This window comes from Pelophylax lessonae (genome assembly GCF_965119305.1).
Source record: "Pelophylax lessonae genome assembly, chromosome: 3".
Classification (NCBI taxonomy): domain Eukaryota; kingdom Metazoa; phylum Chordata; class Amphibia; order Anura; family Ranidae; genus Pelophylax; species Pelophylax lessonae.
The window spans coordinates 40,085,129-40,097,588 of NC_138770.1; the positions used below are offsets into that span (position 1 = coordinate 40,085,129).

The 12,460-nt window shown below is 45.3% G+C and overlaps 1 protein-coding gene across 1 annotated transcript in view; it reads right to left on the reverse strand.

Moving 5' to 3' along the window:
* LOC309550291 (uncharacterized protein) overlaps nucleotides 1–11,098 on the reverse strand; it is a gene marked incomplete at its 5' end in the record, with an annotated part of 46,075 nt that extends 34,977 nt beyond the window's left edge. Inside the window, 2 exons of the mRNA XM_082250694.1 lie at nucleotides 7,976–8,143; nucleotides 11,009–11,098. Coding sequence (XP_082106820.1) covers nucleotides 7,976–8,143; nucleotides 11,009–11,098 — 258 coding nt within the window. The remainder of the gene's footprint in view (nucleotides 1–7,975; nucleotides 8,144–11,008) is intronic.
* Between the last annotated feature and the right edge of the window lie 1,362 nt (nucleotides 11,099–12,460).

Genomic DNA, 12,460 nt, shown 5'->3' on the forward strand with positions numbered 1-12,460 from the left:
CCTGGTTTGGGTAGTCTTGCCTATGTTATTAAAAAGGCAGCGGCCCCCTGATCTTGGCCAGAGGAGGTCTGTCAGTGCTCCTATAGGATGCCTTTTATGTGGGCCCCTACCGCAATCACTGTGGTCAGAGAGGGGACAGGACTCTTTCGGGATGAGGTTGCAACCCTACGTCTATATCATATGGCCGACGTACCCAGGTACTGAGGGCCACTTCTTTTATAAAGGTGTTGCAAAAAGTGGACTTCTCCTTCTGGCGTGGAGGAACTGGTGGAGGAATCTTCCTCCCTTTGGATCGTGTGGTGCCTGGGTGGCAATATCGCTGGTGTCTCGGGCGCTTACCATGGGCCATATTTTCGTGGCAAGGTTGAGCACCAGACCTGTGGATCAGGTGTATTTGGACCTGGCGAACCAGTTGGTCCAAGCCCTTAAGTACGCATGTGATGCATCCTTAGGTGCTGCTCCACTCATTTCAAGCTCTCTGTCTCGGCAGTTGGGCCTCTGACAGGGGCCCCAAGTCCTTCAAGGCCCCTATGGATGGGGCCATGTTGCCTGGGATCCTCCAGTCCACCAAGCCGGATGAGTCCATCTCAACATACAGGTTTGAACTGCCAATATCTGGGCTGGGGGTTGTCTCATCCTTGGGCCCATGGGCCTCCCTTATTTCCAACTTGTGGGTCAGTGACCCGTTTGTGGCCATCCACAAATTAGGATTTTATTCCAATCCACCAAAGAAGTTCTTTCTTTTAAATTCTCGTCTTTCAGCACCGCACCTTCGGGCCCTGTGTGGTGCAGAATCTGCTATGCCGGGAGTAATTGTCCCTGTACCATAGCCGGATCGGTCCTGTGGTTTTTACTCCATTCTTTTCTCTGTCCCAGTAAAGGACGGGGGTTTGCCTGCTTGTGGACCTGTAGGCCCTGAATTTCTTTATGCTAGTTCAGGAGTTCTGGCTGAGTTCCATCTGTTTGTTTGTGACCTCTTTTCATCAGGGGTATTTTTGAGCATACTTGTTGCATTAGTGCATTGGTAAATGCATTACGTTATATGTTGGAAAATGTAAGGTAATGCATTTGGGTGCCAAAAATATGAACGCAAGTTACTCACTAGGGGGAGAGCCTTTGGGGGAATCTAAGATGGAAAAGGACCTGAGGGTCCTAGTAGATGACAAGCTCAGCAATGGCATGCAATGCCAAGCTACTGCAAGCAAAGCCAACAGAATACTGGCATGTATAGAAAAGGGGATTCACTCCAGAGATAAAACAATAATCCTCCCACTCTACAAGACTCTGGTCTGGCTAGTTCGGGGCACCAGTCCTTAGGGAGAATGTGCTGGAACTGGAGAAAGTCCAGAGAAGGGCAACAAAGCTAATAAAGGGAATGGAGGACTTCAGCTATGAGGAAAGACTACAAGCATTGAACTTATTCTCTCTGGGGAGGAGACTCATGAGAGGGGATATGATATCAATGTACAAATACCGTACTGGCGACCCTAGCATAGGGAACAAACTATTCACCGAAAGGGAATATAAGGACTCACGGCCATTCGCTAATATTAGAAGAGAAGCGGGTTTAACCTTAAACTGCGTAAAGGGTTCTACCCCGTCAGAGTGGTAAGGATGTGGAATTTTCTTCCACAAGGATCAATAGTTTCAAAAACTATTAGATGGGCACCTTAACAACCACAAAATAAAGGGATATACAATGTAATATTGACATAAACACTTAAACACACACTCATCATAGGTTGAAATGGATGGACTGGTGTCTTTTTTCAACCTCGCTAACTATGTAACTTGGAAATCAAGAGTGCATACCTGGTGCACGTTATCGACGCCCTGAGTTTTCTCCAGTGGTGCTGGCTCCAGTCCTGGTGTTCCTGAAACAACAGGGGATTGCGAGAACTGGCTGTTTGGATGACCTGCTCCTGCAGACGGACCCCCGGGTTGCACTGGCGGACTACGTGAAGTTAACTATGGGCTCCCTGTGGGATTTTGAAAGGGTCCTGTACCTCAGAGGTTCAACCGGACAAGGAGACTGGTGTATTTGGATCTGTTCCTCGACTCAGAGCTGGGTTGCATGTTTCTTCTGGTGGACAAACTCCTGCAGCTTTGGACTGCGGTCCAACTGTTATTGCACTGCAAGCATTCTTCCCTGCAGTCTTGCTTGCAGACTCTGGATCTTATGGTGTCCACCTTTGAGGTGGATCCGTATGAGCAGTTCCATACGGGGTTCTTAAGTAGGACAGCCTGTCCAAACGGGATGCATCTAAGGCTTCCCTGGACACCCAGATTGTCCAGGACAGTTAATGAGGGCCTCTATCCCATGGTGTTTTTGGCTCCCTGCCCTGTGATATGGGAGGCCATTTCTTGACCTCCACTGAATGGTAGTCACAATGGATGTCAGCCTGTCTGGCTGGGGAGGAGCCCTGAGTTTTGGATTGTCATGAGGTTGTTGGACTCCGAAGGTGGCTCGCTTACCAGTCAATGTTCTGGAGCTACAATTGATTGGGTATTCTATGGGACACTGAAAGGACTACCTCTGGGGGCTCCCAGTCAGGATCCAATTGGAAATCGTCACCGCAGTGGCCTGTGCCAACCGTCACGGCGGCAGGAGATGTGTGGCGCTGGAAGCTTCCGGTTTCCTGCTGTCTGTGGAACAACACCTTCTTCTTCTCTCTGCCGTGCACGTTCCCGCCGCCATGAATTGGTAGGCAGATTACATCGGTCGTCCACCGCTGGATTAGGGGAAGGTGTCCCCGCACCCAGACATGTTTCATCAGATTTACCTTTGCTGGGGAACCCTGCATGTGGATCTTCTGGCACCCTGCCTCATTGGGAAGGTGCCACGGATGTGGCATGAGTGGGGGATACCCTGGCAGATGCAGTGGAGGCGCTGGTAGCATCGTAGGACCAGTATCAGCTCACCTGCTGTGCAGGATCATGGCTGAAGTGTTTCAGTCACTCTAGTAGCTCTAGACTGGTCTGTGGTACACCGTCATGGTGCAGCTGAGCACGTATGCTTCTTCAGGATGACTGCCTGTTATAGTGTCCCATCTATAGCCCTGCTTTCTGTCTCTGGCTTAATGACAGCCATGAATTAAACAACACAGGGTTATCAAGTTTGGTGTTTATCACAAGGTTGAAGGCTATCAAGTCTTCCTCTTGGAAGGTAAATCATTGCTCTTGGAAGCTTGTTTTGCCTGGTGCAAGGCTCTGGGTATCCAACTGCGTCCCTTCTTGATGGCTCGGGTATTGCCTATTTTTACCCAGGGTTTTACACAATCCAATGCCTTGAGTACCATTGTGGGATGAGTTTCTGCCCCCGCTGTCCCTCTTTAAGCATCCCTTGGCCCTGTGCTTCCTGCTTCATGCCATTATCATGGGGTTTGTCGTATGGTGTCCACCATGCGCACTCCTGTTCCACGTGGGACTTGCATTTGGTTTTCCGATGGCCTTCCTTTAGAGAGTATTCAGGGTATTTTGCATAAAGTTCTCTTCTTGGTCTCCTTCGCTTCTGCAAGGCAGGTGGCAGAGCAAGTGGCCTTAGTTTCTACACAAGGATGTGGTGGTTCTTTGTCTATGACCATCCCTTCCACCGTAGGCGGTGGCAGATTTTCACCCACTGAAGCCCTTGTCCTGCTTTTCTTGTGTCTGTGGCCGTCGCATCATCAGGTGGTTGGGTTGAACCTCTTGGATGTCAATCAGGTGGTTCCTGTGTGTCTGTCTACTGCGGCCTCCTGTGGAGGTCAGTTTCTCTTTTCTTGTTCTCAGAAGGCTGAAGAAATGCCTGGTGGCTTCCTCTACCACATATTTTGTTGGATCCGGCAGCTGGTGGTTTTGCCGTATGCTTTAAGAAACGGGGCTCCTCCCTTTCCTATTGGGGCACACTCCACTAGTGTGATTAGTGCCTCCTGTGATTCTGGCCTTTTTGTCTAAGGTTTGCAAGGTAGCTACCTGGTCGTCTGGCATACACCTAAAATCAAAGATATGTGTTACAAGCTTCTGGTTTTGTTTCTGTGATTTTTTGGTTTGGCAGCAAGGTTTTGCAGGCTGCTGTTTATAGTTCCTTGTTTGCCTTATTAAAGTTTTTTTGGGTGGTTGGTGTGTTTGCCCGGTTGATCTAGTTGGGTTTTTGTTTGCCCACCCCTCGTTGAGGCACTGCTTTGGGGCATGCCTATGTTCCAGATTCATAAGGGCTGTGTCCATCAATAAATGTAAGAGAAAACTTTTTTTTTTTTTTGTTACTCATAAAATCTTTTTCTTTGAGTTTGTTGATGAACACAGCACCCACCCTTCTACTAAAAAAGACTGAAAACTTTGGTAAAAAGGTTTTTCCTAGTTTCTGTTATAAAATTTTGCAAACAAGTAATTTTTCCCCTTCACCGTTGTGCGCTGATGAGGCTGCACTGATAGGCACTAATAGGCAGTACTGATAGGCACTGATAGGCTGCTGCACTGACGTGGCGGCACCGATGAGGCAACACTGATGGGCACTGATAGGCTCTGTATTGATGGGCACTGATTGGCAACACAGACTTGCAGCACTGATTGGCATCACTTGTGGGCACTGTTTGGCAGCACTAATGAGGCTGCATTGATCATCCGGAAACTGATGATCAGTGCCCTGATTATCAGCGCAGATGTCCCCTTTCACATTACCCAGTTACTGGCTCTCTCCTCTCCTCACGCTGTCAATGCCAATAGCCGGCAAGTGTGTTTACATTGTGATCAGCTGTGATTGGCTCTTTACCCTGATATGTGGTCAGCTGTGTCTGGAGGACACAGCAATAACAGAGTGTGTCACCCCTGCCACAGCGGGCGGTCGCGATCATGGGAGAACATCATATGATGCCCTCCTAGAACTGGCCGACCATGCTGTAGCTGTCATTTTGCTAAAGCGCGGTCAGGAAGTGGGTAAATAATGCGCATGACCATTACATCCACATGCAGTTTAGCTTCACCACATGAGTTCACTATATGGGGTAACGATAAACTGCACATAGTGAAGTCAGCACTGTATAGTATGAAGTAGCACCGTATGTAATGGTTACACACATTATTTAACAGCAGCACAACACATGTACATTTTTAACTACTCCTGTAAGTGGCGCTATAAACCCTTTGGTCCAGATTCAGAAGAGCTGTGTCAGTCAATGAAGAGAAATGGATTTTATGGTAAGAAAATAAAAAAATTTTTGCATTGGTACATGTTCACCAGGACACTGCCCACCCCCTTCATTGTTTTTTTTTTCTTTTACATCTCCTTGCCTGTTAGCCCAGAAAACGGACATTTTTAATTTGACAGACTAGGCTCAATGGGGTTTGGGGTGGCATCTGAGCTTCTTTGAAGTTCACTGACCCCTGCTCAAACTGAACCCCGGGCAGTTTAACTCATCCCTTTAGGAGAGTCAGTGGCTACAGGCATCCTGACAACCAATGATGCATCCCCACTGGTCCCATATACCCGGGCATTCCCGGCACACAGGTGAATGTAAACAAAGGGGCATGAAGCAAATCCTTTCAGGAGTGACCCAATCCTCAAAGATTGCAAATTCTATCTGTTCATGAACAGGGAATGTTTTGTAAGTCTTTGCAGGCCTCTTTGTGCCCAAAGGGTGATGGTGAAATGGAGGGGAGTCAAGTGGCATAAGGCCAAGGCTTCTGCAGACAGAGGCAATGGGATTTTCAATGTTAGCAAGCATGCTGTGTTCCTGAGATAGAACTAGAACTGTATTGGACAATGATATTAAACTGGGTCCTGCCCTGGTGCAAGGAATGCTTTCGGCCAGTCACAGTGATCACATGTCAAATGTACACAATGAATAGCTTTCATTCATAACCATTCATTGTGTACTATTGTGATTGGTCACAGTGATCACATGGTATAGACAGGGCCAATTACAGCACAGCAGTACTATGTGATAACTGTGGCCAAGCACAGCTATCACAATAGTACATAATGACACATGAATAGATGCCATTCATAAAAATGATTGCTTATAACAGTAATCGTCACTGTTTTAAGCAATCATAGTGTAAACAAAAAACTCCCCTGACTAGTACAGTATCACTCTGGTCACATTATGTAAAAAAAAAAAAAATATATAAAACATTGTAAAAAAAAAGAATAAAAAACAATATTTTTTAAAATTATTTTTAAAAATATTTAGTAAGAGGCATAGTGAGTTTTTTTTTTTGAAGTTGTAATTTCTTGTCACAGTTTTTGGAAAACAAAGAAATTAATTGTTCTTTTTTTTTTTTTCTTCACATACTGTCAGTGCAAAGGATAAAGACACATGGATAAACGTGACTAGGTACCTATGCTATAAATGGGTGGCTGACCAGGGTGTCCGGGACGGTAGACTAAAAGTGAACGAAAAAGACGAGAGAGTTGAAAGAAAAAAGAGAGGGAGAAAGAGAGAGGGTGAGTGAGGGAGGGTTAATGTCCCAGGGGTTGGGAAGGCCTTGGCTGTATCTAGAAAAAAACATGCTAATGGATGATATGCCATCAGCATGGGAGCAACAGGGTGGTGTTGAAGTGTGGAAGGAGATAATGATCAACCCATAGTTGCCAGATTTTGGCATAGTGTGCCACCCTACCACATAGAACTGCCTCTACCCTAGCATGGACCATAGCCAGTGTCTCTCTATTTTTAACCTCAACCAAGTATAGGAAGGAGGATTTCCAGGAGTGGGCTACGGTTTGTTTATCAGCTGTTGTTACTTGTAAAAGTAAGGCAAACTGGTTCTCAGAAATGTTATCTGGTTTGTGATTTAGAAGCGCCACCAGTGGTTTGGGGCTTTCTGAGTTGAGATGATCTGGAAAATTTCTTTCCAGAATGAGCTAGCTCTGGGTCAGGACCACAAGATATGGTGATATGGTGGTGGGTGCCTGGGGCTACCGCAACCACAGAAGCAAGCTGGTGAATACTGGGTAACAAATTTAGATATCCTCGCTGGAACCAGGTCCCAACTTTACAGTTAACTTCTAGTGCTGCTAATTTTTGGGATGAAGATTTACCATTGGTCCATATTGCATTGTTGGTCACATTTGCTTGACAAATTTTTTAAAAGTAGACCTCTAAGTGTTTGTTAAGCTTACACCACAATATATACTCAGTCAATGAAGGGTAATGACTCCATTTGTATTCTTCTACTGCTATCAATGGCCAACACGGTACAACACTTCATCCATGTCTATGGTGATCTACGATCTCCTTATGAACTGTTTCTTACATGATGAAGATCAGCCATGGAGTATATCTGAGGTGTGATCAGGGTGTGCTTCTTCCCCACATGAGAGCTGTGATGTCCAGCAACATTCATATAGAAGACATTTCCCACATTCAAGGCACTAATGCCTCGTTTCCACTGAGTGGTACGGTACCGTTCAGTTCGGCACGCAATTTTTGCTGTTTCCACTGTCAAAAGTTGTAAATGGTACCCTAATTTCGAACCGTACCGTACCACTTTTTTGGTACCCTTTCATTGGGGTACCAAGCAAATTAGTACCGTACCAACAGGGTGGATCAGTACTGTTGAGGTACTGTTGAGCTTAGGTACTTTTGGTGATGGAAACGCAAGCATGATCAAGGTGTACCATACCAAACCGTACTAAACTTTACCGAACCATACCATACCGCTCAGTGGAAACGAGGCATTATACACCTCAAGAGTGGTGTGGGACCCCTGATGTACAAGAAGACAGGACCTCAGTGAGGAACAGTTCCCTCACTCAGGAAAGGAAGGGGGCTTCTCAATCATGTGAGATCTATGATGTTTGTAAAGAGAGGACGTCACTGAAAAACATTTTCTGCACTTAGGAAAGGAATACGGTTTCTCCCCCACAAGATCTGATGTTTGAACAAAACATTTCCTGCACTCAGGACAGCAATATGATTTTTCCTCATGTGAGATCTCTGATGTATGACAAGTTCTGATTTTTTTCGAAAACATTTTCAGGAATATGGCTTCTCACCTGTATGAACTCTCTGATGCTTAAAAAGAGTGGACTTCTCTGAGAATCATTTTCCACAGTAGGAACAGGAATACGGCTTCTTCCCGGTGTGAGATCTTTGATCAGTGGAATGATGGTATTTCTGTGAAAAGCATTTCCCACACTCAGGAGAGGAATACGGCTTTTTACCTGTGAGAGTTATTTTATGCACATCAAGCCCGGATTTAAAATGGAAACTTTTCACGCCCTCATTACAGTAAAACCTCTTATCTGTTGGCAGGACCGCACCGTTCCTCACAGTCTGAGGTTCCTCAGGATAAGAGGAATACGATGGTCCGGCACCGTTCCTCACAGTCTGAGGTTCCTCAGGATAAGAGGAATATGATGGTCCATCTACACTGTGTGTTGCCGGATGGACATTTGAGGTAGCCGGATTTTCTCCTGGACTATACTGTGTGATGTCCTCATCTTCTACTTTACAGTCTGGAGACAAAGTGAGACAATCCTCTGAGGTTTTCTTCATCTCCTGTCCCTGTACTAAAATAGAAATAAAAAGAATATTACTAGACATGAGCAGATTGGTTCCCGTAAACCAGGACTCAGTCCACATCAGGCAGCTTTGTCTCTGAGGATCTTACAATTCCACCCTCAAGGTAACTAGTAAATGCAACCTCTAAATTCCCTACCTAATTTCTTTATCCATGGACCTTAGTCAGAAAGTGAGGAAACAATGAGAACTGTCTTTTATAGGAGTGACAGTGATGAGGGGATTATAGGACGAGTGTCCCCTCCCCCTCTATCACTCATTGCCATCTTCCCAACACAAGAAGTACTGCACTTCCTTATTTAGTCCATGATTTAGTCATGAATAACAGCGGGGCTGAGCCCCACCAGAGGTCAGAGAGTGAGGACGGGGGAGAACAACCAAGATGAAGACTGGACTGATCCTGAAGAACATCATCATTGGGTTATGGACTTCTCTCTCATTATCATTTACTGTTTAAAAGTTGAAACGTTTGAGGATGTTATCATAATATTATCAACATGTAAAAGTCTATGCTTCAATCAAATCAGATACGTATATAAAGTCCAGCTGGTAGAAAATGGGTATAACAAAAGAGAATAAGTTATAATGTATATAACAGAGGATAGAGAATATCAGAATATATCAGGACTATAAATTGTACAAATAATCTCTCATCTTTCCGGAGGTGTAGAGTGGCAGAGATTTAGGACTTTAGGGCTCTTGCTACATCCCATTCGGGCAGTTTTGATGAATTCTGTTCACCCGGGAATGCTGGCAGGACCCATTCCTGATTGGGGTGATATCTAGAAGGTACCTAAGGTACGAATTGATGGATAGGCTGAAGGACTACCCTGTCTAGATAGAAAAGGATATAGGGATCTCGAGAGCCTAGGGCTTGAATTTCTGAGACTCTGCACCCTGATGTAACAGCTACTAGGAAGGTCGTCTTTAGTGTGATGTCTTCCAAAGAGCAGCCTTCCGTGGGTGCAAAGGGAGGTGCTGCATGAAAATGTTTTACTATCAGTAAGTCCCATTTTGGGTACAGACTTCTTCTTGGTGGTTTTAGCATTATTACTGCCCTCAGAAAGCATTCTACCATAGGATTTAGGACCCATCTGGTCTCTGTTAGAGCTTAGAGGGCTGAGATATGCACCTTCAGGGTATTATGGCCGAATCCTAAATCTAGGCCTGACTGGAGAAATTGCAACAAGAACAAGTTGCCCTGTGGGACTTTATATGAGGTGAACACATGAGTCACTGGGGGTAAAAGAATTACATATTTATTGGGAATATCACAAATATTCATCACTGTAAATGGAATATACTGTACATGGAAAATACATTAAAGAGTGGGGGTCATACAATGCATAGTAGACATGCTAATAGAGTAACAGCAATATGTTGCCTAATTAGAGGCAGCGTTGGAACTCAACACGTTTCTTGTGTCATTTGTGCCCATTCATCAGGAGTAGATGCATATATCTAGAAAGAATGTATAAATACATATGATGTCATTTGACAATATGCAGTGTAGCAGCTGGTTAGGCATGGAAACTCAAAAGAGCCCACAAGGGGAGGAACCATACATACATCATATGTATTTATACATTGTTTCTAGATATATGCATCTACTCCTGATGAATGGGCATACATGACCCATGAAACGCGTTGAGTTCCAACAATGCCTCTACTCATTATGCAACATATTGCTGTTACTCTATTAGCATGTCTACTATGCATTGTATTACCCCTACTCTTTTATGTATTTTCCATGTATATTCCATTTACAGTGATGAATATTTGTGATATTCCATTGACCTGGGAATCCTGGTGGGGAGGAAGGATGTCTGGGGAGGTTGTCATTTGAACTTCCAGAAATGACCCAGCTGGATGGTGGAGGCCGCCCACCGATCTGTGCAATTCTCCACCCACACCTGAGCGATTGCTTTTAAATGAGCACTCACTGGGCAGAAGTGGGTGGTCAGGAAATCAAAAGGACTTTGGGTTCTCCTGCAACAAGGCGGATGCCTTGACCAACTTCAGAAAGGTCGCCTGGGAGCCCTTCCAGCCTTTTCCTGTATTCTATACTGGGGACAATAACCTCTCCTATCGCTCGTTTTTTGTTGAAAAGGACTCTTTGTGGAAGACTTCTTCCTCCTAGTCTTGTCTTACGGTTTTAACCCACTGTTCCCACCGTTCACTCTTTGGAAAAGCTGAATGCAGCAATTTCAAAACAAAGCTAGCTTTCCCATTGTACGGTATGAGACACCATGTCTGTTTCGAAGAGGGGTTGGCTGCCCAGGGCATCAGCCATAGAGCCCTTCTAGCGGTTATGGAGTATAGCATTGTTCTTGCTGAGCATTTCAGAGAGTAAATAGCAGCCTCCCCCCATAAAGTCTGTGGCCAACTTCAGTGTATCCAAGGCTCTGATTATTTGCTCTGTATCCACTCCTTGCCGCAGAGCTGACTCAACATTCTCTGTTCAAGCTCTAATTGCTCTGGAGACCTAGTTTAGGGCCTCCTGCCACCTGGTATGTCTTTTTCAGGTCTGCGTCAATCCCATCCCTAAGGGAGACTGCATCTTCCAGCGGCAGTGTCGTGTGTTTTGCCAGCCTCATGATCGAGGCATCCACTTGAGCACTACATCAAACAGTTGTGCATCCGCCTCCAACAAGGGATAAAGCTTTTGTAAATGGTTGAATGGCACCAGTCTCTTATCAACTTTCTTCCACTCTTCAAGAACAACATCATTGATCACATCCATCAAGAGGAAAGTTGAAGATTTCGTCTTGAGATGAGGGAAGTAGTATCTCTGTGACTTTGGTAGAGGCCCAACAGAGTCTTCCCATTGTATGGCCTCTTTTACCGTCATTATAAAGGAGTCAATAATGGCAAAGTCCACGGATGTAGAGGAATCCTCTGCTGCTTCATCCTCCGTAACTGCAGCTGAGCCCCCCAGGTCGGCAGGTGAGTCTGTCGGTCTAACAATTCTTAAGGGACCAGCTATCTCTTGAGAAAAGGCCAACTCCTTAATCGAGTCTTGAATCATTTTCTTCATAGATGCCATTGTTTCCTGTTTCTCTTTCTCCTTGTCTCTAGCGGCTTCCGAGAAACAGCTCTCGCAAATAAGTTTGTCGGGCAGAGTCTGCTTACCGCAGGGCTCAACAGGCTTTCTCATGGGGTCTGGACGCACTGTGGGAAGACCCAGAGCACCTAGCAGCGTGATGTGCGGAGTCATGTGATCTTCGAACAGAATTCGCGGAGTGTCCATGTGTATGGCCACAGCTACTGGATCTTCTGCGAGTCAAGTTCCGGTGCAGGCTGGAAAGAGACAAAAAAAATATCCCTTAAAATGATGCCCTACTCTTTTTTATTTTTACTCACCGATATACTGCAGCCCCTTCCCTAGAGGGATAGCTAAAGGAAGATAGCAAAAAAAAGATAAAATCACCACAGAATAAAAAGAGAGACAGAGATAGAGAGAGCAAACATAGTGTCAGTATAGAAAAATGCAGCGCACTGACCCTTTAAAAAGTATGTACTTATTATTATTATATATAGGATTTATATAGCGCTGACAGTTTACGCATCGCTTTACAACTTGAGGGTAGACATTACAAATACAATACACTTTAATACAGTAGGAATCCAAGGGCCCTGCTCATTAGCTTACAATCTAAGGACTTTTAAACAAATGCTTCCTATCTTGGGTTCTCTCCATGCTGGCTTCTCTGGGCAGCAGGATGGCAAGCAAGCAGCAGAGCATGTGGGAGGCAACACAGTGCCATTTCCCCCTGCTCCCTCATGTGTTTAAATAAAGTGAGGGTAAAATCGGCTGTAAGGAACAACCAAGATGGCCGCTCCTGCACTTCCCGCCCCATCCAGGAAGAAAAGGAAGCAGAAAGAGGCGCATGGAGCACCCACAGCTATCCCACAGACTGCAGTTACAGAGCCAGCACCTCTACACTACAGTAACGTAG